Here is a 25,650-nt window from a genome sequence, read left to right on the forward strand (position 1 = left end):
TAATTTAAGAAAACTGTATTTTACATTTATAAAGTACTTTAAAATTAACAATGCATTATCTTATAGTTCATTCATTCAACAAATACTATTGGTGTTACTGCTGTTAGTATTACCCTTTTCTTCACTCTATAGGTGAGGAAATGGATCAGGCTGAAGTAAGTCACTGGGCTTGTGCATAATGGATTCCAGAAGTAGAACTCAGGATTTCCAGTTGATTTAGAAAAGCCTACTGCCTTTCCCGTGGAGCATTTTCTATCAATTATTCTTAGAATGATTAACCTACAGTTTTACATATTACTTTGTCTTTCTTAAAACATTATATCTTTTAGGACATACCTATTAATAATTACTTGAATGGCCTAAATGCTACAATCAAAAGATACAGGGTGGCAGAATGGATAAAAAAGACCCATCTATATGCTGCCTTCAAGAGACTCACCTCTGATCTAAAGACACAGACTGAAAGTGAAGAGATGGAAAAACATTTACCATGCAAATAGAAGCAAGAAACAAGCTGGGGTAGCAATACTTATATCAGACAAAATAGACTTTAAAACAAACACTGTAGGGGCGCCTGGATGGCTCAGATGTTTGAGCGTCTGCCTTTGGATCAGGTCATGATCTCCAGGTCCTGGAATCGAGCCCCATGTTGGGCTTCCAGCTCAGCGGGGAATCTGCTTCTCCCTCTCCCTCTGCCTCTTCCCCTGCTTGTGCTCTCTCTGTCTCTGTCTCTATCTCTCTCAAATGAATAAATAAAATCTTTAAAAAAAAAGAAACACTGTAGCAAGAGACAAAGAAGGGCATTACATAATGATAAAGGGATCAATCCAACAAGAAGTTATAAGAATTGTAAATATCTTGCACCTAACATTGGAGCACCTAAATACATAAAGCAAATATTAATGGACATAAAGAGAGAAATTGATGGTAATACCGTAATAGTAGGGAATTTAACACCCCACTTACATGAGTGGATAGATTTAGGCAGAAAATCAATAAAGAAACAGTATCGTTGAATGACACATTATAACAGATAGGTATAACAGATATATATATAGAACGTTCCATCCAAAAACAACAGAATACACATTCTTTTCAAGTGCTCATCTAACATTCTCCAGAATAATCACATTAGGCCACAAAACAAGTCTCAAATATTTTAAGAATATGAAATCGCACCATGCGTTTTTTTCTCATCACAACAGTATGAAACTAGAAATCAATTACAAGAAAAAAACTGTAAAAAACACAAACATGTGGAGGCTAAACAACATGATACTAAACAACCAGTGGGTCAGTGAAGAAGTCAAGGAAGAAATAAAACACATGGAGACAAATGAAAATGAAAACACAAAGATCCAAAATCTTTGGGGTGCAGCAAAAGCAGTTCTTAGAAGGAAATGTATAGCAATACAGGCCTGCCTCAAGAAACAAGAAAAAGCTCAAATAAACAATCTAACCTTACACCTAAAAGAACTAGGAAAAGAAGAACAAAACCCAAGGTGAGTAGAAGAAAGGAAATAATAAAGATCAGAGCATAAAGAAATGACATAAAGACTAAAAAAGAAAAAGAAAAAAAATCAATGAAATCAGAAGGAGTTCTTTGAGAAGATAAAATTGATAACCCTTAGCCATACTCATGGGGTGGGGGGCAAAAAAGGACCCAAATAAATAAAGTCAGAAACAAAGGAGAAGTAACATCTGACACCACACAAATACAAAGCATTTTAAGAGACTAATATGAAAAATTATATGCCAACAAATTGGACAACCTAGAAAAAAATGGATAAATTCCTAGAAACATACAGTCTTCTAAAACTAAATCAAGAAGAAATAGAAAATCTGAAAATCTTAGTAACAAAATTGAATTGGTAATCAAAAAACTACCAAAAAATAAAAGTCTAGGATCAGATGGATCCACAGGTGAATTCTATCAAACATTTAAAGAAGAGTTAATACCTATTGTCCTTAAACTATTCCAAAAAATAGAAGAGGAAGGAAAGCTTTCAAATACATTCTACGAAGCCGGCATTACCCTGATACCAGAATTGTGCACAGATACCACCAAAAAAGAAAACCACAGGTCCATATCCCTGATGAACATAGATGCAAAAATCCTCAACAAAATATTAGCAAACCACATTCACAATACATTAAAAGGATCATTCACCCCCACCAAGTGGGATTTTTTCTGGGGATGCATGGATGGTTCAGTATTCACAAACCAATCAATGTGATATGCCACATCAACAAAATGAAGGATGAAAATCATATGATCATCTCAATAGATGCAGAAAAAGCATTTGACAGAATTTGACATCTCCTCATGATAGGAACTCAACAAAGTGGGTTTAGAGGAGAAAATACCTCAACATAATAAAAGCCATATATGAAACACCCACAGCTAACACCATACTCAATGGTGAAAAGCAGAGCTTTTTCTCTAAGATCAGGAACAAGACAAAGATGTCCACTCTCACCACTTAATTCAGTATAGTACTGGAAGGCCTAGCAGTAGCAATTATACAAGAAAAAGAAATAAAAGGCATCCATATTGGTAAGGAAGAGGTTAAACTGTCCCTCTTTGCAGATGACATGATACTATACATGGAAAACCCTAAAGACTCCACCAGAAAACTACTAGCACTGATAAATGAATTCAGTCAAGTTGGAAGATACAAAATTAATACCCAGAAATCAGCATTTCTATATACTAATAACAAAATAACAGAGAAATTAAGAAAAAATTTCATTTACAATTGCACCAAAAATAGTAAAATACCTAGGACTAAACTTAACCAAGGAGGTGAAAGACCTGTTCTCTAAAAACTATAAAACATTGATGAAAGAAATTAAAGACAACACAAACAAATGGAAAGATAGTCCCTGCTCATGGATTGAAAGAACCAGTATTGTTAAAATGTTCATACCCAAAGCAATAAACAGATTCAGTGCAATCTCTATCAAAATACCAACAGCATTTTTCACAGAACAAGAACAAATAATCCTAAAATTTGGATGGAACCACAAAAGAGCCTGAATAGCCAAAGCAGTCTTGAGAAAGAAAAAGCTGCAAGTATCATAATTCCAGATTTCAAGGTAAGACTACAAAGCTGTAGTCATCAAAGCAGTATGGTGTTTGCACAAAATAGGCACATAGATGAATGGAACAGAGTAGAGAACCCAAATATAAACCCGTGCTCATATGGTCAATTCATCTATGACAAAGACAAAAATCTACAATAGGGAAAAAATAGTTTCTTCAATAAATGGTGTTGAGAAAAGTAGACAGGTGCATGTAAAAGAGTGAAACTGGACCACTTTCTCACACCATCCACAAAAATAAACTCAAAATGGATTAAAGACCTAAATGTGAGACCTGAAACCATAAAAGTCCTAGAATAGAACACAGGTAGTAATTTCTCTGACATAGGCCATAGCAACATTTTTCTAGATACGTCTCCTAAGGCAAGGGAAACAAAAGCAAAAATAAACTATTGGGACTCTATCAAAATAAAAAGCTTTTGCGCAGCGAAGGAAATCATTAGCAAAACAAAAAGGCAACCTACTGAATGGGAAAAGATATTTCCAAGTGATCTATCCAATGAGGGGTTAATATCCAAAATATATGAAGAGTTCATGTGCCTCAACACCAAAAAAAAATAACCCAATTAAAAAGTGGGCAGAGGATCTGAATAGACATTTTTCCAAAGACATACAGATGGCCAATAGACACATGAAAAGATGCTCAACATCAGTAATCATCAGGAAAATGCAGAAAAAAACCACAGTGAGATATTACCTTATATCTGTCAGAATGGCTAAAATCAAAAACACAAGAAATAAGTGTTGTAGAGGATGTGGAGATAAAGGAGCCCTCCTGCATTGTTGGTGGGAACGTGAATTGGTGTAGCCACTGTGGAAAACAGTATGGAGGTTCCTCAAAATATTAAAAATAGAAATTCCAGGGGTGCCTGGGTGGCTCAGTCAGTTGAGTGTCTGCCTTTGGCTCAGGTCGTGATCCTGGGGTCCTGGGATTGAGCCCCACATTGGGCTCCCTGCTCAGCAGGGGAGTCTGCTTTTCTCTCTTCCTCTGCCCCTCGCCCTGCTTGTGCACGTGCTCTCTCTCTCTCTCAAATAAATAAATAACATCTTTAAAAATATAGAAATACTATATGATCCCCCCCAAAATACTGTATGATCCAGTAATTTCACTACTGGGTATTTACCCAAAGAAAACAAAAACACTAATTTGAAAAGATAAATGCACCCCTATGTCTATTGCAGAATTACATACAGTAGCCAAGATGTGGAAGCAGCCTAAGTGTCCATTGATAGAAAAATGGGTAAAGAAGTTGTGATATATCTATATGTGTACACAACACACACACACACACACGCATACAAATATTATGCTCTTGTAAAAAAGGATGAGAATGGCAAGCAATATGGATGGACCTAGAGGATGTTATGCTAAGTGAAATGAATCAGACTAATAAAGACAAATACCATATGATTTCACTCATGTGGAATCTAAAAAACAAAACAAATGAATAAACAAAAAGCAGAAACAGATCTATAAATACACAGAACAAACTGATGGTTGTCAGAGGGAAGGGGGCTGGGGCATGGGAAAAATGAGTGAAGGGAGAGTGGGAGATACAGACTTTTAGTTGTGGAATGAATAAATCACAGGAATAAAAGGCACAGCATAGGGACTATAGTTAGTGATACTGTAATAGAATTGTATGGTGACAAAAGCTTTTGCACAGCAAAAGAAACAGTAAACAAAACCAAAAGACAACCAACAGAATGGGAGAAGGTATTTGCAAATGACATATCGTATGAAGGGCTAGTATCCAAAACCTATAAAGAACTTCTTAAACTTAACACCCAAAGAACAAATGATCCAATCAAGAAATGGGCAGAAGACACGAACAGACATTTTTCCAAAGAAGACATCCAAATGGCCAACAGACACATGAAAAAGTGCTCAACATTGCTCGGCATCAGGGAAATCCAAATCAAAACCTCAATGAGGTATCACCTCACACCAGTCAGAATGGCTAAAATTAAAAAGTCAGGAAACAACAGATGTTGGCGGGGATGTGGTGAAAGGGGAACCCGCCTACACTGTTGGTGGGAATGCAAGCTGGTGCAACCACTCTGGAAAACAGTATGGAGGTTCCTCAAAAAGTTGAAAATAGAGCTACCATACAATCCAGCAATTGCATTACTGGGTATTTACCCCAAAGATACAAATGTAGGGATGCGATGGGGTACGTGCACCCCGATGTTTATAGCAGCAATGTCCACAATAGCCAAACTGTGGAAAGAGCCAAGATGTCCATCGACAGATGAATGGATAAAGAAGAAGTGGTGTATATATATATACAATGGAATATTATGCAGCCATCCAAAGGAATGAACTCTTGCCATTTGCAACAACGTGGGTGGAACTGGAGGGTGTTATGCTGAGTGAAATAAGTCAATCAGAGAAAGACATGTATCATATGACCTCACTGATATGAGGAATTCTTAATCTCAGGAAACAAACTGAGGGTTGCTGGAGTGGTGGAGGGTGGGAGGGATGGGGTGGCTGGGTGATAGACATTGGGGAGGGTATGTGCTATGGTGAGCACTGTGAATTGTGCAAGACTGTTGAATCACAGATCTGTACCTCTGAAACAAATAATACAATATATGTTTAAAAAAAGAAGAAGAAGATGAAGATAGCAGGAGAGGAAGAATGAAGGGGGGGACATCGGAGGGGGAGACGAACCATGAGAGACGATGGACTCTGCAAAACAAACTGAGGGTTCTAGAGGGGTGGGGGTGGAGGATGGGTTAGCCTGGTGATGGGTATTAAAGAGGGCACGTTCTGCATGGAGCACTGGGTGTTATACACAAACAATGAATCATGGAACACTACATCAAAAACTAATGATGTAATGTATGGTGATTAACATAACAATAAAAAAATTTTAAAAAGAGAATTGTATGGTGACAGATGGCAACTACACTTGTGAGCATAGCATAACATATAGAGAAGTTGAATCACTGTGTTGTACACCTGAAACTAATGTAACATTGTATGTCAACTATACTCGGATAAAAATAATAATAAAATATATACACGATTCTCAACGAAAAAAGTATGTTTTACCTGGCCTCATAACTGGAACAACAAATTCATTTCTTTTTTGTGTGTTTTTAGGGAAGAGCTCTACTCCATTGGGCATGTGATCGAGGACATAAAGAACTAGTTACAGTCCTGCTACAATATAGAGCTGATATTAACTGCCAGGTAAGACTGATAAAGAGGGAGCTTTTTTTAAAAAATCGAGGTAAAATTCGCACAACATAAAATTCACCGTATTAACCACTTTAAAGTGTAAAGTTCATTGGCATTCATACACTTAACAGTGTTGTGTGACTGTTGCTACTTTCTTGTTTCACATTTTCGTTACCCCAAAAGGAAACCTCGTACTTGCTAAGCAGTCACGCCCTATTTCCCCCTCATCACAGACTTGGCAACAACTAATCCGCTTTCTGTTTCAATGGATTTGCCTACTCTGGATATTTCATATAAATGGAATCATAATCAATGGCTTCTTTCACTTGGCATAATGTTTTCAAGGTTCATCATGTAGCATGTAACAGTACTTCATTTTCATTTTTTTTATGGCTAAATATTATACCGTTGTACGGCATACCACATGTTGTTTATCATTTCGTCGGTTGATGGACAGTTAGGTTATTTCCATTTTTTGGCAGTTGTGAATAATTGCTGTGAGCAATTCATGTATGTGTTTTTGAACGCTTCTTTTCAGTTCTTTTGGTTCTGTACCTAAGAGTAGGATTTCGGAGTTGTATGGTAATTTGATGTTTTTGAGGAACCTCCAAACTATTTCCACAGGAATCACACCATTTTACATTCCTATCAGCAATGCATGAGGGTTCTAATTTCTCCACTGCTTTGCCAACACTTATTTTCTTTTTTAGTAACCATTATACTTGGGGCAAAGTGATATCACATCTTGCTTGATTTTGATTTGTATTTCTTTAACAACTGGTGATGCTGATATCTTTTCATGTACTTGTTAACAAAGTCTGAATCTCCTTTGGAGAAATGTCTATTCAAGTCTTTCACCCCTTTTTAAATTGAGTTGTCTTTTTGTTGTTAAGATTTGAGAGTTCTTTATATATTCTGGGTAGTAGACCACTGTCAGACACATGATTTGCAGGTATCTTCTTCCTTTCTATGGGTTCTTTTCACTTTTTGATAGTGTCTTTTGGTGCACAGGTTTTAATTTTGATGTAAGTTCAATTTATCTATTTTTTCTTTTGTTGGTTGTGCTCTTGGTGTCATACTTAAGAAACCATTGCCAAATATAAGGTCATTAAGATTTACCCTTATGTTTTCTTTCCTTTTTGTTTTTAGTGTAGCAAAATATACATAACATAAAATTTACCATTTTAACCATTTTTAAGTGTGCAGTTCTGTGGCATTAAGTACATTCAAATTGTTCAACCATCACCACCATTCACCTCTAGAACTTTTTCTTCTTCTCCAACTGAAATTCTGAATCCTTAACTAACTACCCATTTCCCTAGCTCCTAACAACCACAATTCTACTTTCTACCTTCATGAATTTGACTATTCAAAGTATCTCATATAAGTGGAATTTTATAATATTTATCCTTTTTTGACTGACTCATTTCACTTAACAATATTTTCAAGGATCCTCCATGTTGGTAGCATGTGTCAGAATTTCCTTCCTTTTTAGGGGCACCTGGGTGGCTCATTCGGTTAAGTGTCTGCCTTTGGCACAGAGTCTGATCCCAGGGTCCTGGAATCGAGCCCCATGTCTGGCTCCCTGCTCAGCGGGGAGTCTGCTTCTCCCTCTCCTTCGGCTCCTCCCCCACTCTTGCTCTCTCTCACTTACTCCTCTCTCTCAAATAAATTAAAAATTAAAAAAATAAAAATAATTTCCTTCCTTTTTAAAACTAGGTAATATATCAGTGTATCTATATACCACATTTTGTTTATCCAAATATCCATCTATGGACACTTGGGTTGCTTTCCCCTTTTCACTATTGTGATGAATCCTCCTATGAGCATAGGAAACAAATGTTTATTTGAGTCCTTGCTTTCACTTCTTTTGAGTATATACCCAGAAGTGGAATTGCTTGAGCATATGGTAATTCTTTGTGGAATATTTTGAGGAGTCACCATACCATTTTCCACAGTGGCTACACCATTATACATCCCCATCAGCCATACACAAGTGTTCCAGTTTCTTCACATCTTTACCAACACTTGTTATTTTCTGTATGTGTGATAATAGGGATCTTACTGAGTGTGAAGTGGTATCTCATTGTGGTTTTTTTTTTTTAAAGATTTTATTTATTTATTTGAGAGCGAGCAAGAGAGAGAATGAGAGAGAGAACACGAGAGGGGGTAGGGTCAGAGGGAGAAGCAGACTCCTCGCTGAGCAGGGAGCCCGATGTGGGACGCGATCCCGGGACTCCAGGACCATGACCTGAGCCGAAGGCAGTTGCTTAACCAACTGAGCCACCCAGGCGCCCCTCATTGTGGTTTTAATACGCATTTCCCTAATGATTTGTGATGTTGAACATCTTTTCATTCGATTATCGGCCCTTTGTATATCTTCTTTGTTTGTGTCCTTTGCGCATTTTTAAATTGAGTTGTTTGTATTTTTAAGTTAAGTTGTAGGAATTCCTTATATATTCTGGATGTCAAAACCTTGTCAGATACATGATTTGCAAATATTTTCTCCCATTCTGTGAATTGTCTTTCACTCTGTTGATAGTGTCCTTTGATGCACAACAGTTTTAAATTTTGATGAAGTCTGCCTGACCTATTTTTTTCTTTTGTTGCCTGTGCTTTTAGTATCATATACAAGAAATCATTGCCAAATTCAATATTTTGAAGCTTTTTCCCTATGTTTAATAGTTTTATAATTTTAGATCATATGTTTAGGTCTTTGACCCATTTTGAGTTAGTTTTTGTATATGGCCTAAGGTAGGGGTCCAACTTCATTTTTTTGCACGTGGATAGTCTGTTTTCTCAGCATCATTTGTTGAAATGTCTTTTCCCCATTAAATGGTCTTGGAACCCTTGTCAAAAATCATTTGATCATATATATGAGGGTTTAGGCTTTATATCTATTCCATTGGTCTATATTTCTGTCTTTGTGCCCTTACCACACTGGTTTGATTACCGTAGCTTTGTAGTAAAATTTGAAACCAGGAACTGTGACACCTCCAACTTTCTTTGTCTTTTTTTTTTTTAATTTAATTTAATTTATTTATTTAAGTAATGTCTACACCCAGTGTGGGGCTCAAACTCACAACCCCGAGATTAAGAGTCACATGCTCCTCTGACTGAGCCAGCCAGATGCCATACAACTTTGTTTTACTTTTTCAAGATTGTTTTGGCTATTCTGGGTTGCTTAATAAGATGGATTTTTTTTTTATTTTTGCAAAAAATGTCATTGGGATTTTGATAGGGGTTGCATTGAATTTGTAGATCACTTAGGGGGGTATTGGCATCTTAACAATGTTATATCTTCCAGTCTATGGGTTGTTTTTCCATTTATTGGTTTCTCTAATTTCTTTAGGCAGCATTTTGTGGTTTTCAGTGTATAGTTCTTTCACCTCCTTGGTTAAGTTTATTCCTAAGTATTTTATTCTTTTTGACGCTATTGTAAATGAAATTGTTTTCTAAATTTCCTTTTTGGATTGTTCATTGTTAGTGTTCAGAAACACAGCTGATTTTTGCATGTTGATTTTGTATCCTACAACTTTGCTGAATTCGTTTATTAGTTCTTACAGCTTTTGTGGAATCTTTGGTGTTTTTTTACATATAAGATCATGTTTGTTGTCTATAAACAGAGATAATTTTCCTTCTTCCTTTACAATTTGGATTCCTTCTCTTTTTCTTTTCTTTTTTTTTTTTAAGTAATCTGTACACCCAGTGTGAGGCTCAAACTCATGACCCCAAATCAAGAGTCACATTCTCTACTGACTGAGCCAGTCAGGTGCCCCAGGATTCCTTTTATTTTTCTTGCTTACTTGCTCTGACTAGGCCTTCTAGTACTATGTCAAACAGAAGTAATATAAATGGGTATCCTTGTCTTGTTCTAGGTGTTTACTTTTTAATTTAGTATATTAGATATAAAATGCTTTTCTTTACATAACATTGATTACCATATATATCCATTCCAGTCTAGCCCTTTAGGCCTTTGGGATCATCCTGGCTTTTTTCATTAAACCTGAAGTTTTTAGTTCTAACTACACTCACCACTTCACTCTAAATTTCTTATTTGACCTAAAAGAAATCTCTAGTTTCTTTACTGATCTGCCTTCTCCCATTTCAGCTCATTTTATCCATTCTCATGCTATTATAGTCATCCTCATCTCTATTCTGTCTGTTTCAACTGTTAAAGCCACATGGGAAAAGCCTAATTCTGATTAATCCAATTACCTGCCTTTTACACATGTACACCTAGTCTCTGGGCAAGCTAGAAAAAAAATTATACAACTCTGATATTATCATAAATTATGGTATCCATCTTTAATTTTGCCTGAAGAGTCTTATAGTCCTTTTCATTCTCAGATTCTCTCATTTCACAGAGAATAAGAGAAAGCTTTATCACCAACCCAGATCTCAGCCAGTAGGTCTAAAAACATATATCTCTTCTTGGCTCTCCCTCAGACACTTCAGAGTCACAATATCCTACACTGGACCTACCATCTCTCAACAACTGCCACTACCCCTCACTGTGGTTGGCACCATCATCCAACCAGTTTTCCAGGATCATCCTTGATTCTTCTCTCATTTTCATACCCATTCAAGTCCTGTCGGTTCTGCCTTCTAAGTATATCTCCACATCTACCCACTTCTCTCTCTTTTTTAAAAAGATTTTATTTATTTATTTGACACAGAGAGACACAGTGAGAGAGGGAACACAAGCAGGGGGAGTGGGAGAGGGAGAAGCAGGCTTCCCGCGGAGCGAGGAGCCCGATGTGGGGCTCGATCCCAGGACCCTGGGATCATGACCTGAGCCGAAGGCAGACGCTTAACGACTGAGCCACTCAGGCGCCCCTCTACTCACTTCTCTATTTCAACATTTCTAGTACACTAGTTCAGGCTTCTTAAATTATTTCAGCAGCTCTGAACTATATTTCTGCTTCTAATCTTGATATCCTTCAGTATATTTTCCATTTTTCATCTGGAGAATCTTTCTAAAATGCTAATTTGCAACTGTTTTCTTGTTTACTTTTATTTTTCTAAGGCAAAATCGAAATTTCATGTGCCCTGGAAAGCCCTTCATGATCTTACATCTCCACTTATTTCTCAGCATGCTCCTTGCTTATGCCCCATCCCTGGTGTGCTAAGCTTCATTTCTTTGAAGGACTTGACATGCTGCTCACCTCTTGGCCTTTATATATGCTATTTTCTCTCTCCTTCATTCTCCTTCCTATGCCTCAGCCTACACATTACTTGCTCCAGGAAGCCTTCCTTCACTCAGCCACTTAGACATACTCAGTAGTTTATAGCTCCCTGTTCTTAAGCTCAGCAAAGAGTTATTACAGTACAATCACTTTGTATTGTAATTGGCTGATTACATGTCTGTACTGTCAACACTACCATATACAGGTACTAGAGTCTGGTTGTATCACCAGTGCCTCGCATAATATCTGACATACAGTAGATGCTCAGTGATTATTGAATAAAGTAATATTGGCTTACAAAGAAGTTGACAAAATGTTAGAAAAATAGAACATGAGTACCAGAAAGGACCTAAGCATTTACCAGAACTTTTTAGGTGTCCTTGTTGCTTTATCAGAAGAAATACTTCTTTCCCATTAGACGTGTATGCATTCTTCTTGGGCCAGTTCCCTAGCTTTGAGCCTGCTGCCATAATTTGCCTTGAAATATATATATATTTCATTTATTTTTTTTTTTAGTAGGTACTATGTATATTAAAAAAAAAAAAAACCTCGGGTCACCTGGGTGGCTCAGTCAGTTAAGTGTCTGCCTTCGGCTCAGGTCATGATCCCAGGGTCCTGGGATCGAGCCCCGCATTGGGCTCCCTGCTCAGTGGGGAGCCTGCTTCTCCCTCTCCCTTTCCCTTTGCCTGCTGCTCCCACTGCTTGTGCTCTCTCTCTCTCTGTCAAATAAATAAATAAAATCTTAAAAGAAAAAAACCCTCAAAAAACGCAAAAGACTCATTTTTAAAAACTCTTCCTCCCATCATTGTTTCCCAGCCACCCAGTTCCCTCTTCTGGAGACATATCTATTGCTAGTTTTATATATATCCATGCAGGATATGTTATATATATATATAAGCGTGTACGTAGCAAACTACACACACTTGCTTTCTTTATCTTAGAGATTGTTTTATATCAGTATTGATAGTGCTGCCTTACTTTTTTTAATGTCTGCATAATATTCCTTTATAGAGATGTATCATAATTTATTTAACTGGTACCATATAAATGGACCAATGTGTTGAGCATCCTTTCCTGTAACCAAGAACCATTTGTATTTCATTTTCTGTGAAATATCTGCTCATATGCTTTGCTCAGTTTCCCGTTAGATTGATGTTTTCTTCTTCATTTAGAGGAACTTTTTTTTTTTTAAAGATTTTATTTATTTGTCAGGGGGAGAGAGAGAGAGAGAGCAAGTGAGCACAAGCAGAGGGAGAAGCAGGCTTCCCGCTGAGCAGGGAGCCCAATGTGGGACTCGATCCCAGGACCCCGGGATCACGACCCAAGCCGAAGGCAGACGCTTAACCAACTGAGCCACCCAGGCGTCCCTAGAGGAACTTTTTATATATTAAGGAAAATTAGCACTTTGTGATAAAAATATTAAAATTTTTCGCCATGTTTCCTTCTCGTACTTTCATCATTTCATGGTTTCCTTGATCCATCCAGAATTAATTTGTGTCACATGTATGTAATAGAGATTTTATTTTTGTCCAGATGGTGCCAATTTTATTTCTGTGTGGATGATTAATCATTTGTTCAGTGATGTTTATTGAATAATCTTTCCTCTATTGATTTGAAGTATCTTTCTTTTTTCCATATTCTCACTTCCTCTGTATTATTTCAGGGTATTTCTGGGGCTGTTTCCTATCCCATTGCTCTGTTTTTCCATTCATGTACTTGTGCTATGATGTTTTAAGGATTATAGCTTCAAAATATTTTTTAATATCTTGTAGGATAGGTTCTTCACTACTTACTGAGAAATTCTCCTGTGATTTTTACTTGTTTATTTTTCTTTATGAACTTTTAAATCCTGTTTCCATCCCTTGCTTCCCCTATCCACTACCATAAAGTTAAGTAAGTTAAAAAACAAAACAACAAAGTATTGGTGCACTCATGTCTTTTATTTGGTTTGCATTGTTAGGGGGTATTTTGGAGGGAAATGTTCTCAAGTTAGGAATAGCCTGAGGTTTTTGTCTGTTTTTCTTGTATTATGTTTGGTTAATATAAGACAAACAGTCCAAAAACTGCCTTATGTGGCCTTGTGGAATACTCTTTACAGAACACCAGTTTTAATGCAAAATAAAAGTTTCATGTAGGTTTTTGGATGGATCATTTAGGACTATGTGCAGCCAATTTTTTCCTTGACATCTTTGTATTCACAGGACTACTTTATATTGCCCCTAGCCTCGATTTTCCTTTGTTATTGACAATCCTAATCCATACAATTTGGCTTCAGTTAAGGGAATGCTCTTGGCTTTGTCGGTTTGGATTGCTAACATGCTTCCAAGTCACACGGCTTTTGGAGATTAGCTCTCAGAATAGCCTTCCCCTTGTAATTTCTTCTTTGGTTTCGTTATTGAAAACTCTTCAAATATAGACAATACAAATATAATAAATGGAAGGAAGGGTTCATCTCCCTCATGATTCAATCTTTCTTAAACAACATTATTATTGACTGGCCTATTGGTTGCCAAAAAGGAAAATCAATTTTATTAGAAGTATTTGCTTGGCCACAGATCGTGGTACTAACCCAGCAGAGACAGGCTGATGTTATCAACTATCTGAAGACTAATTTTTACCATTAGCCTGAAACAGAGTCGTAATTAGAGATATGTCAAAGTCTACTCTGTGTTTTTCTGTCATTTTTACCCGTCAGTATATCTCATATGTACTTTTATTGCACTGCAGTTTCTATATTCTGTGACTGATGGAATTGGAACTTTTTATTTTATTTCTAAGAAAGATCCTTTATGGATTTCATTTGTTATCTAGCAGTATTATGGATACACTTTTGTCTCTTCCACTGCTTGGTATTGATTTTTAGTTCAACTCTGGAACTTAGGTTCTTAACCATATTTGAAATTAGGATATGGGTTAAATATACACACATACACCCCACAGACCTCTTGAGTAATTTTGATCTTTCAAACCCTGGAGAAAGATTAAAACTACTCCCAACGCACACTGGAGGTATTTGAATGCTGAAGATTTATTACTAGGTTTTCTAAGATTTACTGTAAAGTAATATTAAGGAACTCAGCAGGGCTGAGGGAGAAGTGGGAGCATCTGTGGTGTTAGGTGTTTACACTGTGTAGTAGGTGTTAATGCAGTTCAAGTGGAAAATATTTTGTTTGAGTGGTACCGAAATATTTAAGACTTGGTGATTTATAAATTACATAAACTTGTGGTTTACATAATGGCAGAGAGCACCATGCCCTCTCCGTGAATGCCTTGGTGTCTATGTGTTGTAAAAGATTTCAAAAACATGAGATGTTAACTAAACTTACTGTGGTGATCATTTCACAGTGTATATAAATATTGAATCATTATGTTGTATACCTGAAACTAATATAATGTTGAATGTCAGTTACATCTCAGTTAAAAAAAAGGATATGTGGAATGAACGAATAAATGAATGAATCTGAAAAAAAAAGAAATTCTATCTCTGTATGTAGTTTTATGAAATAAAGAGAAAATGTATTTTTTTTTAAAGTATAGGAATAATGACAAGTCTAGATTTCACCAGGGTGTTGTGGGGCTTAACTTAATGACCTCTCTACCTCAAGCTGTCTTGCTGCTCCTGACCAAGTCTACTCCTCCTCCCCAAGTCCACCAAGAATATTGCTGCCAGCAGAGACTTCTTGAGACTGCTGTTTATTATGTCACTGACCTGGTCAAAACTCTCTAAGACTGCACTGCCCATAGGACAAATTCCAAACTCTCTAGATTTGAATTCAGAGTTCCTCATTATCTGAAAAAAGACAAAAAACAAACAAAGTCATGAGAAAAGTATAAAACAGTAAGTAAAACCATCTATAATTATGTGTGTGGGTTGGGGGAGGGGTAAGATATAAAACAGTTTTTTAGTGTTTACTGTGTACCAAGCATTTTATATATATTATCTCTTTTAGTCATCACATCAGTGCTATAATGTAGGTGTTATCTGCATTTTATTGGTGAAGAAACAGGAGGTTGGGAAGTCCTAGAGCTAGTAAGTGATAAAGTTTAGATTTGAACATGTCATTCTGACTCTAAATAAAGCCCAAACTCTTAACTGCTCCACTGTAAAATTTGAGTACATTTTATTCTCATCTTTATTTTCTCTACTTACACGTATATAACATATTTTAAAGATACTTGGTATAGGGGCGCCTGGCTGGCTCAGTGGTAGAACATGCAACTCTTGATCTTGGGGTCATGAGTTTGAGCCTCATGTTGGGTGTAAATTTTACTTAAAAAAATAAAAAATAAATAAAAATTGAAATAAAAAAAGATATTTGGTACGATAGTACTAGAGTAGTTTTTCTTTATTATTTAAAAGAATTGACATATAAAATACATTTAGTGAGATACATATAGTACAAAAATCTTAAGGACACAACTTAATACACACACGCATACCTGTGCAACTACCATCTGTATTAAAGGAGAACATTTCCAAAACCCCAATAGGTTTGTTTCCTTAAGGAGCTTCCTATCAATATCGATCTTCCCACTCCCACTCTGAGGGAACTATTATTCTGACTTTTTTTTTTTAATTATGTTAATCACCATACATTACATCATTAGTTTTTGATGTAGTGTTCCATGATTCATTGTTTGCATATAACACCCAGTGCTCCATGCAGAACGTGCCCTCTTTAATACCCATCACCAGGCTAACTCATCCTCCCACCCCCCTCCCCTCTAGAACCCTCAGTTTGTTTTTCAAAGTCCACAGTCTCTCATGGTTCGTCTCCCCCTCCGATTTCCCCCCCTTCATTCTTCCCCTCCTGATATCTTCTTCTTCTTTTTTTTTTTTTTTAACATATATTGTATTATTTGTTTCAGAGGTACAGATCTGTGATTCAACAGTCTTGCACAATTCACAGTGCTCACCATAGCACATACCCTTCCCAATGTCTATCACCCAGCCACCCCATCCCTCCCACCCTCCACCACTCCAGCAACCCTCAGTTTGTTTCCTGAGATTAAGAATTCCTCATATCAGTGAGGTCAAATGATACATGTCTTTCTCTGATTGACTTATTTCACTCAGCATAATACCCTCCAGTTCAATCCACGTTGTTGCAAATGGCAAGATCTCATTCCTTTTGATGGCTGCATAATATTCCATTGTATCTATATACCACATCTTCTTTATCCATTCATCTGTTGATGGACATCTTGGCTCTTTCCACAGTTTGGCTATTGTGGACATTGCTGCTATAAACATCGGGGTGCATGTACCCCATCGCATCCCTACATTTGTATCTTTGGGGTAAATACCCAGTAGTGCAATTGCTGGATCGTATGGTAGCTCTATTTTCAACTTTTTGAGGAACCTCCATACTGTTTTCCAGAGTGGCTGCACCAGCTTGCATTCCCACCAACAGTGTAGGCGGGTTCCCCTTTCACCGCATCCCCGCCAACATCTGTTGTTTCCTGACTTGTTAATTTTAGCCATTCTGACTGGTGTGAGGTGATATCTCATTGAGGTTTTGATTTGGATTTCCCTGATGCCGAGTGACGTTGAGCACTTTTTCATGTGTCTGTTGGCCATTTGGATGTCTTCTTTGGACAAATGTCTGTTCATGTCTTCTGCCCATTTCTTGATTGGATCATTTGTTCTTTGGGTGTTGAGTTTCATAAATTCTTTATAGATTTTTGGATACTAGCCCTTTATCTGATATGTCATTTGCAAATATCTTCTCCCATTCTGTCGGTTGTCTTTTGGTTTTGTTGATTGTTTCCTTTGCTGTGCAAAAGCTTTTTATCTTGATGAAGTCCCAATAGTTCATTTTTGCCCTTGCTTCCCTTGCCTTTGGCGATGTTTTTAGGAAGAAGTTGCTGTGGCTGAGGTTGAAGAGGTTGCTGCCTGTGTTCTCCTTTAGGATTTTGATGGACTCCTGTCTCACATTGAGGTCTTTCAGCCATTTTGAGTCTATTTTTGTGTGTGGTGTAAGGAAATGGTCCAGTTTCATTCTTCTGCACGTGGCTGTCCAGTTTCCCCAACACCATTTGTTGAAGAGACTGTCTTTTTTCCATTGGACATTCTTTCCTGCTTTGTCGAAGATTACTTGACCATAGCATTGAGGGTCCATTTCTGGGCTCTTTATTCTGTTCCATTGATCTATGTGTCTGTTTTTGTGCCAGTACCATACTGTCTTGATGATTACAGCTTTGTAATAGAGCTGGAAGTCCGAAATTGTGATGCCACCAGCTTTGCTTTTCTTTTTCAACATTCCTCTGGCTATTCGGTGTTTTTTCTGGTTCCATACAAATTTTAAGATTATCTGTTCCATTTCTTTGAAAAAAGTTGATGGTATTTTGATGGGGATTGCATTGAATGTGTAGATTGCCCTAGGTAGCATTGACATCTTCACAATATTTGTTCTTCCAATCCATGAGCATGGAACATTTTTCCATTTCTTTGTGTCTTCCTCAATTTCTTTCATGAGTATTTTATAGTTTTCTGAGTACAGATCCTTTGCCTCTTTGGTTAGATTTATTCCTAGGTATCTTATGGTTTTGGGTGCAGTTGTAAATGGGCTCGACTTAATTTCTCTTTCTTCTGTCTTGTTGTTAGTGTATAGGAATGCCACTGATTTCTGTGCATTGATTTTGTATCCTGCCACTTTACTGAATTCCTGTATGAGTTGTAGCAGTTTTGGGGTGGAGTCTTTTGGGCTTTCCACATAAAGTATCATATCATCTGCAAAGAGTGAGAGTTTGACTTCTTATTTGCCAATTTGGATGCCTTTGATTTCTTTTTGTTGTCTGATTGCTGTGGCTAGGACTTCTAATACTATGTTGAATAGCAGTGGTGATAGTGGACGTCCCTGTCGTGTTCCTGACCTTAGTGGGAAAGCTCTTAGTTTTTCCCCATTGAGAATGATATTTGCTGTGGGTTTTTCATAGATGGCTTTTATGATATTGAGGTAGGTACCCTCTATGCCTATACTCTGAAGAGTTTTGATCAAGAAAGGATGCTGTACTTTGTCAAATGCTTTCTCTGCATCTATAGAGAGGATCATATGGTTCTTGTTCTTTCTTTTATCAATGTGTTGTATCACATTGATTGATTTGCAGATGTTGAACCAACCTTGCAGCCCAGGGATAAATCCCACTTGGTCATGGTAAATAATCCTTTCAATGTACTTTTGGATCCTGTTGGCTAGTATTTTGGTGAGAATTTTTGCATCCATGTTCATCAAGGATATTGGTCTGTAATTCTCCTTTTTGATGGGGTCTTTGTCTGGTTTGGGGATCAAGGTAATGGTGGCCTCATAAAATGAGTTTGGAAGTTTTCCTTCCATTTCTATTTTTTGGAACAGTTTCAGAAGAATAGGTATTAATTCTTCTTGAAATGTTTGGTAGAATTCTCCTGGGAAGCCATCTGGCCCTGGGCTTTTGTTTGTTGGGAGATTTTTGATGACTGCTTCAATTTCCTTAGTGGTTATAGGTCTGTTCAGGTTTTCTATTTCTTCCTGGTTCAGTTTTGGTAGTTGATACATCTCTAGGAATGCATCCATTTCTTCCAGATTATCTAATTTGCTGGCATAGAGTTGCTCATATTATGTTCTTATAATTGTTTGTATTTCTTTGGTGTTGGTTGTGATCTCTCCTCTTTCATTCATGATTTTATTTATTTGGGTCCTTTCTCTTTTCTTTTTGATAAGTCTGGCCAGGGGTTTATCAATCTTATTAATTCTTTCAAAGAACCAGCTCCTAGTTTCGTTGATCTGTTCTACTGTTCTTTTGGTTTCTATTTCATTGATTTCTGCTCTGATCTTTATTATTTCTCTTCTCCTGCTGGGCTTAGGCTGTACTTGCTGTTCTTTCTCCAGCTCCTTTAGGTGTAGGGTTAGGTTGTGCATTTGAGACCTTTCTTGTTTCTTGAGAAAGGCTTGTATTGCTATATACTTTCCTCTTGGGACTGCCTTTGCTGCATCCCAGAGATTCTGAACAGTTGTGTTTTCATTTTCATTTGTTTCCATGAATTTTTTAAATTCTTCTTTAATTTCCTGGTTGACCCATTCATTCTTTTGTAGGATTCTCTTTATCCTCCATGTATTTGAGTTCTTTCTGACTTTCCTCTTGTGTTTGAGTTCTAGTTTCAAAGTACTGTGGTCTGAAAATATGCAGGGAATGATCCCAATCTTTTGGTACCGGTTGAGACCTGATTTGTGACCTAGGATGTGATCTATTCCGGAGAATGTTCCATGGGCACTAGAGAAGAATGTGTATTCTGTTGCTTTGGGATGGAATGTTCTGAATGTATCTGTGAAGTCCATTTGGTCCAGTGTGTCATTTAACGTCTTTATTTCCTTGTTGATCTTTTGCTTAGATGATCTGTCCATTTCAGTGAGGGGGGTGTTAAAGTCCCCCACTATTATTGTATTGTTGTCGATGTGTTTCTTTGCTTTTGTTATTAATTGGCTTATATAACTGGCTGCTCCCATGTTAGGGGCATAGATATTTACAATTGTTAGATCTTCTTGTTGGATAGACCCTTTAGGTAGGAAATAGTGTCCTTCCTCATCTCTTATTAAACAGTCTTTGGTTTAAAATCTAATTTGTCTGATATAAGGATTGCCACCCCAGCTTTCTTTTGGTGTCCATTAGCATGGTAAATGGTTTTCCACCCCCTCACTTTCAATCTGGAGGTGTCTTTGGTTCTAAAATGAGTCTCTTGCAGACAGCATATCAATGGGTCTTGTTTTTTTATCCAATCTGATAGCCTGTGTCTTTTGATTGGGGCATGTAGCCCATTTACATTCAGGGTAACTATTGAAAGATATGAATTTAGTGCCATTGTATTGCCTGTAAGGTGACTGTTACTGTATATTGTCTGTGTTCCTTTCTGGTCTATGTTGCTTTTAGGCTCTCTCTTTGCTTAGAGGACCCCTTTCAATATTTCTTGTAGGGCTGCTTTCATGTTTGCAAATTCCTTTAGTTTTTGTTTGTCCTGGAAGCTTTATATCTCCCCTTCTATTTTCAATGACAGCGTAGCTGGATATAGTATTCTTGGCTGCATATTTTTCTCATTTAGTGCTCTGAATATATCATGCCAGTCCTTTCTGGCCTGCCAGGTCTCTGTGGATAGGTCTGTTGCCAATCTAATGTTTCTACCATTGTAGGTTACAGATCTCTTCTCCCGAGCTGCTTTCAGGATTTTCTCTTTGTCTCTGAGACTCGTAAGTTTTACTATTAGATGTCGGGGTGTTGACCTATTTTTATTGATTTTGAGTGGGGTTCTCTGTGCCTTCTGGATTTTGATGCCTGTTTCCTTCCCCAAATTAGGGAAGTTCTCTGCTATAATTTGCTCCAATATACCTTCTGCCCCTCTTTCTCTTTCTTCTTCTGGGATCCCAATTATTCTAATGTTGTTTCGTCTTATGGTATCACTTATCTCTCGAATTCTGCCCTCGTGATCCAGTAGTTGTTTATCTCTCTTTTTCTCAGCTTCTTTATTTTCCATCATTTGGTTTTCTATATCACTAATTCTCTCTTCTGCCTCATTTATCCTAGCAGTTAGAGCCTCCATTTTTTATTGCACCTCATTAATAGCCTTTATTATTCTGACTTTTATTGCCATCAATTAATTCTACCTCTTCTTGAAATTCAAATATTTGTAACATATATATTATTTTGGATCAGGTTTATTATGCTCAATATAACATAGGCTTAATATAACATATATCCATCTTGTTACATATATCATTTGTTCCTTTATTGCTGTATGTTTTTTTTATTGTATTTTATGCGTATACCACAACTTATCTATTCTCCTGTTGATGGACATTTAGTTTTTTGATTTTTTGCTCTTCAGTTTAATGAATAGTGGCTATTATGAATAAAGTGGCTATAAACATTTTACATGGGCATATACACATATATTTTCATTTCTCTTGGGGATATACATAGGAGTAGAATTGCTGGATCATTTGGTAACTCTCATTTGAACCTTTTGAGGAACTACTTACAGTTTTTCAAAGAGGCTGCCCCATTTTACATTCCCACCAGCAATGTGTGAGAGTTCCAGTTTTTCACATCTTTGTCAACATAGCCATTTTAGCGTATTTCATTGTGGTTTTGATTTTCATTGTCCTAATTGTTAATGATGTTGAGGATCTTTTCCTGTGCTTATTGGCCACTTTTGTATGTTCTTTGAAAGGTAAATGTCTTTTCAGATCCTGTGCCCACTTTTTTTTAATTGGGGGGAAAAAAAAAGGCCGCAGAAAGCATAATAAGGTTTTTTAGAAGCAAAATTTGTTGAGGGATATAATGGACTCAGGGCCAGCCTTTTTGAGGTAAATCATCATTTGTGTTCTTGTTGCCATCCTCTCTTCTGTCTGAGATATTAATCTGGGTGAAATCAGCTTTGAAAGGACTGATAATGGTGACCTCAAAGGGAAAATATGTTGTAACAGAAGCCTGAAGGGTGTGGGTACAAGGGAGTAGGTTGGGGACTTTGCTTAGGTGATGGTATTAGTAGTGGGATAAATGAAGTAACTGCCTGAATCAGACCTTTTATTTTGTTTTTGGCACTTTTCTTTTAATCTCCCTAAATTCTCTAGCCATCATTCAGAAGGACCCCCAAAGAAAAGGGACTAGGTTAGTTTTGTGGATTCACCTAATTCTATAGGTGGTCTCTATACCTCAAACAGCTAGAGCAGATTAATATTAACTATGTCTAGGGGAAGGGAAGGGAGGGAAAACTGGGAAGAAATCACAGAGGGAGACAAACCATGAGAGACTCTTGACTCTGGGAAACAAACTGAGGGTTGCGGAAGGGGAGGTTGGGTGGGGAGATGGGGTAACTGGGTGATGGGCATTAAGGAGGGCACATGACGTGGTGAGCAGTGGGTGTTATACGCAACTGATTAGTCATTGAACACTACATCTGAAACAAATGACGTAGTATATGTTGGCTAATTGAATTTAAATTTTAAAAATCCATATGGAAAAAAAGAAAAAAAAACATCTCTGTCCCCGTTTTAAGAATTTGGTTGTGTCTTTATTATTGAGTTGTGAGATTTATTATGTATTATGAATACAAGCCCCTTATCAGGTATGATTTGCAAATATGTTCTTCCATTCAATGGATTGTCTTTTTACTGGCATAATAGTATCCTTTGAAACACAAAAAGTTTTAATTTTGATGAAGCCCAATATATCTAGTTTTTATTTTGTTTGTGTTTTCAATGTCATTTCTAAGAAACTGTTGTTTAATCAGAGATCATAGTGATTAAGCCTTTTTTTTTTTTAAAGATTTTTATTTATTTATTTGACAGAGAAAGACACAGTGAGAGAAGGAACATAAGCAGGGGGAGTGGGAGAGGGAGAAGCAGGCTTTCCGTGGAGCAGGGAGCCCGATGTGGGGCTCGATCCCAGGACCCTGGGATCATGACCTGAGCTGAAGGCAGACGCTTAACGACTGAGCCACCCAGGCGCCCCAAGCCTTTTTTTTTTTTTTTTGAAGGTTTTATTTATTTATTTGACAGAGAGAGACAGCGAGAGAGGGAACACAAGCAGAGGGAGGGGGAGAGGGAGAAGCAGGCTTCCCGTGGAGCAGGGAGCCTGATGCGGGGCTTGATCCCAGGACCCTGGGATCATGACCTGAGCCAAAGGCAGATGCTTAGCAACTGAGCCACCCAGGTGCCCTGAGCCTTTTTCTTCTAAGAGTGTTATGTAATGTTCTCTCTTACATTTAGGTTTTTGATTAATTTTGAGAGGTGTATGATGTGAGGTAGAGGTCCAACTTTATTCTTTTACATGTGGATATTGTTTCAGTGTCATTGGTTGAAAAGACCATTCCTTTCCCCCCGCTGAATTGTTGTAAGACCCTTACCAAAAATCATTTGACCGTAAATGTGAGGGTTGATTTCTAGATTTCTCAGTTCTTTTCCATTGATTCATATGTCTACCCTTATGCCAATACACTTCTTTTGTTAAATTTATTCCTTCGCTGAGATTTTCTATTTTTCTCATTTATTTCAAGAATGCTCATAACTCCCAGAGGCACTGCGTGCGGGAGGCGGGCCGGGTCTCACGCCAGGTCGGGTGTGCACACAGGCTTGGGGCGCTGCGACTCGTGCAGTTGGGGCCTGTGTCTGGGTAAGCGCGTTTGGTGCGGTGTTTCCTGTTCTCTTCCCTGCGTGTCTGCAGCTCGGGTCTTGCCCAATCAGCCCGACCATGGCTTCAGCTTTGGAAGAGCTGCAGAAAGATTTAGAAGAGGTGAAGGTGCTGCTGGAAAAGGCCACTAGAAAAAGAGTACGTGATGCCCTTACAGCTGAAAAATCCAAGATTAAGATAGAAATCAAGAACAAGATGCAGCAGAAATCAAAGAGAAAAGCAGAACTTCTTGACAGTGAAAAGCCAGGTGCTGTGGTTGCTCCCATTACAACAGGATATACAGTGAAAATCAGTAATTACGGATGGGATCAGTCAGATAAGTTTGTGAAAATCTACATTACCTTAACTGGAGTTCATCAAGTCCCCACTGAGAATGTGCAGGTGCATTTCACAGAGAGGTCATTTGATCTTTTGGTAAAGAATCTAAATGGGAAGAGTTACTCCATGATTGTGAACAATCTCGTAAATCCCATCTCTGTGGAAGGCAGTTCAAAAAAAGTTAAGACAGATACAGTTCTTATCTTATGTAGAAAGAAAGCAGAAAACACACGGTGGGACTACCTGACTCAGGTTGAAAAAGAATGCAAAGAGAAAGAAAAGCCCTCCTATGACACTGAAACAGATCCTAGTGAGGGATTGATGAATGTTCTAAAGAAAATTTAGGAAGATGGAGATGATGACATGAAGCGAACCATATAATAAAGCCTGGGTGGAATCAAGAGAGAAGCAAGCCAAAGGAGACACAGAATTTTAAGACTTTAAAGTCATTTTGGGAACTGCGATGTGGAAATGTTTTTTTTTTTTAAAGATTTTATTTATTTATTTGAGAGAGAGAGAGACAGTGAGAGAGAGAACACAAGCAGGGGGAGTGGGAGAGGGAGAAGCAGGCTTCCCGCGGAGCAGGGAGCCTGATGTGGGGCTCAATCCCAGGACCCTGGGAACATGACCTGAGCCGAAGGCAGACGCCTAACGACTGAGCCACCCAGGTGCCCCCAATGTGGAAATATTGATGTTTCCAATGAGGAAATGTTGGTGAGCTGCACAGATAAATTTGACAGATAACTGCTTACGTAGCCTTCTTCTAAGTAAAGGCAGTGAATCCTCCCATTTCCTCCTGGAGGATTTATTTAAATAAAATATGCTTACACTTCCTCCAAAATGGTTTCCTTAGTAATCTGGGCATTTTGTTCAAAAAAGGATAATATTGTATTCTTGTGTGAAATGTAAAAAAGCAAGTCTTGCCTAATGATAATGCTACATTGTGCATATTTTTGTTCAGCTAAGAGGTAAAAAACAAAAGTTGTTTGCCTGTAAGTTGCTGATATTTGCCTATAAGTTCCTGATACCAGCTCCCACCATTGTAAGAATAAGTAAAAATAAAACCTGTATTTTTGCATTAAAAAAAAGAATGCTCATAACTCCTTATTGAAATATTTTATGACTACTACTTGAAAATCCTTGTCAGATAATTCTAACATCTGAGTCACCTTGGTGTTTGGTGTATATTGATTGCCTTTGCTCATTCAAATTCTGATTTTCTTGGTTCTTGATTACTATGGCTTTGTGTAGTATGTTTTGAAACTGAGAAGTGTGAACTCTCTGACTTTGTTCTTTTTTTTTTCAAGGTTATTTTTGCTATTCTGGGCCCTTGGATTTCCACGTGAATTTTAGAATCAGTTTACTTATTTCTGCAAAACAAAAGGCAGCTGAGTTTTTTTTTGTTTTTGTTTTGCTGATTTTTTTTTTTAAGATTTTTTTATTTATTCATTCGAGACACAGAGATAGAGACAGAGAGAGAGAGAGAGAGAGAATAAGCAGGGGGAGAAGCACAGGGAGGGGGAGAAGCAGACTCCCCACTGAGCAGGGAGCCCGATGCGGGGCTCGATCCCAGGACCCTGGGATCATGACCTGAGCCGAAGGCAGACGCTTAGCCATCTGAGCCACCCAGGCGCCCCGGCAGCTGAGATTTTTATAGGGATTGCATTGAATCTGTAGATCAATTTGGGG

General features: G+C 37.7%; 1 protein-coding gene and 1 pseudogene across 3 annotated transcripts in view; both read left to right on the forward strand.

Annotated features, from left to right (window-relative positions):
* ACBD6 (acyl-CoA binding domain containing 6) overlaps positions 1-25,650 on the forward strand; it is a 214,957-nt gene that overhangs the window by 100,303 nt on the left and 89,004 nt on the right. For 2 of the 3 annotated variants that reach the window (XR_013449867.1, XM_078078105.1), the window contains one exon: positions 6,218-6,307. Coding sequence is in view for 2 of the 3 variants with exons in the window: in XM_078078105.1 (XP_077934231.1) it covers positions 6,218-6,307 (90 nt within the window). In the remaining variant the exon portion in view is untranslated. Of the gene's footprint in view, positions 1-6,217; positions 6,308-23,509; positions 23,630-25,650 lie in introns of those variants that run through there. The other variant, XM_078078106.1, reaches the window with a different exon arrangement.
* On the forward strand, positions 23,704-25,061 carry LOC118546406 (calcyclin-binding protein pseudogene; annotated as a pseudogene).

Source organism: Halichoerus grypus, chromosome 7 (genome assembly GCF_964656455.1).
Source record: "Halichoerus grypus chromosome 7, mHalGry1.hap1.1, whole genome shotgun sequence".
NCBI lineage: Eukaryota > Metazoa > Chordata > Mammalia > Carnivora > Phocidae > Halichoerus > Halichoerus grypus.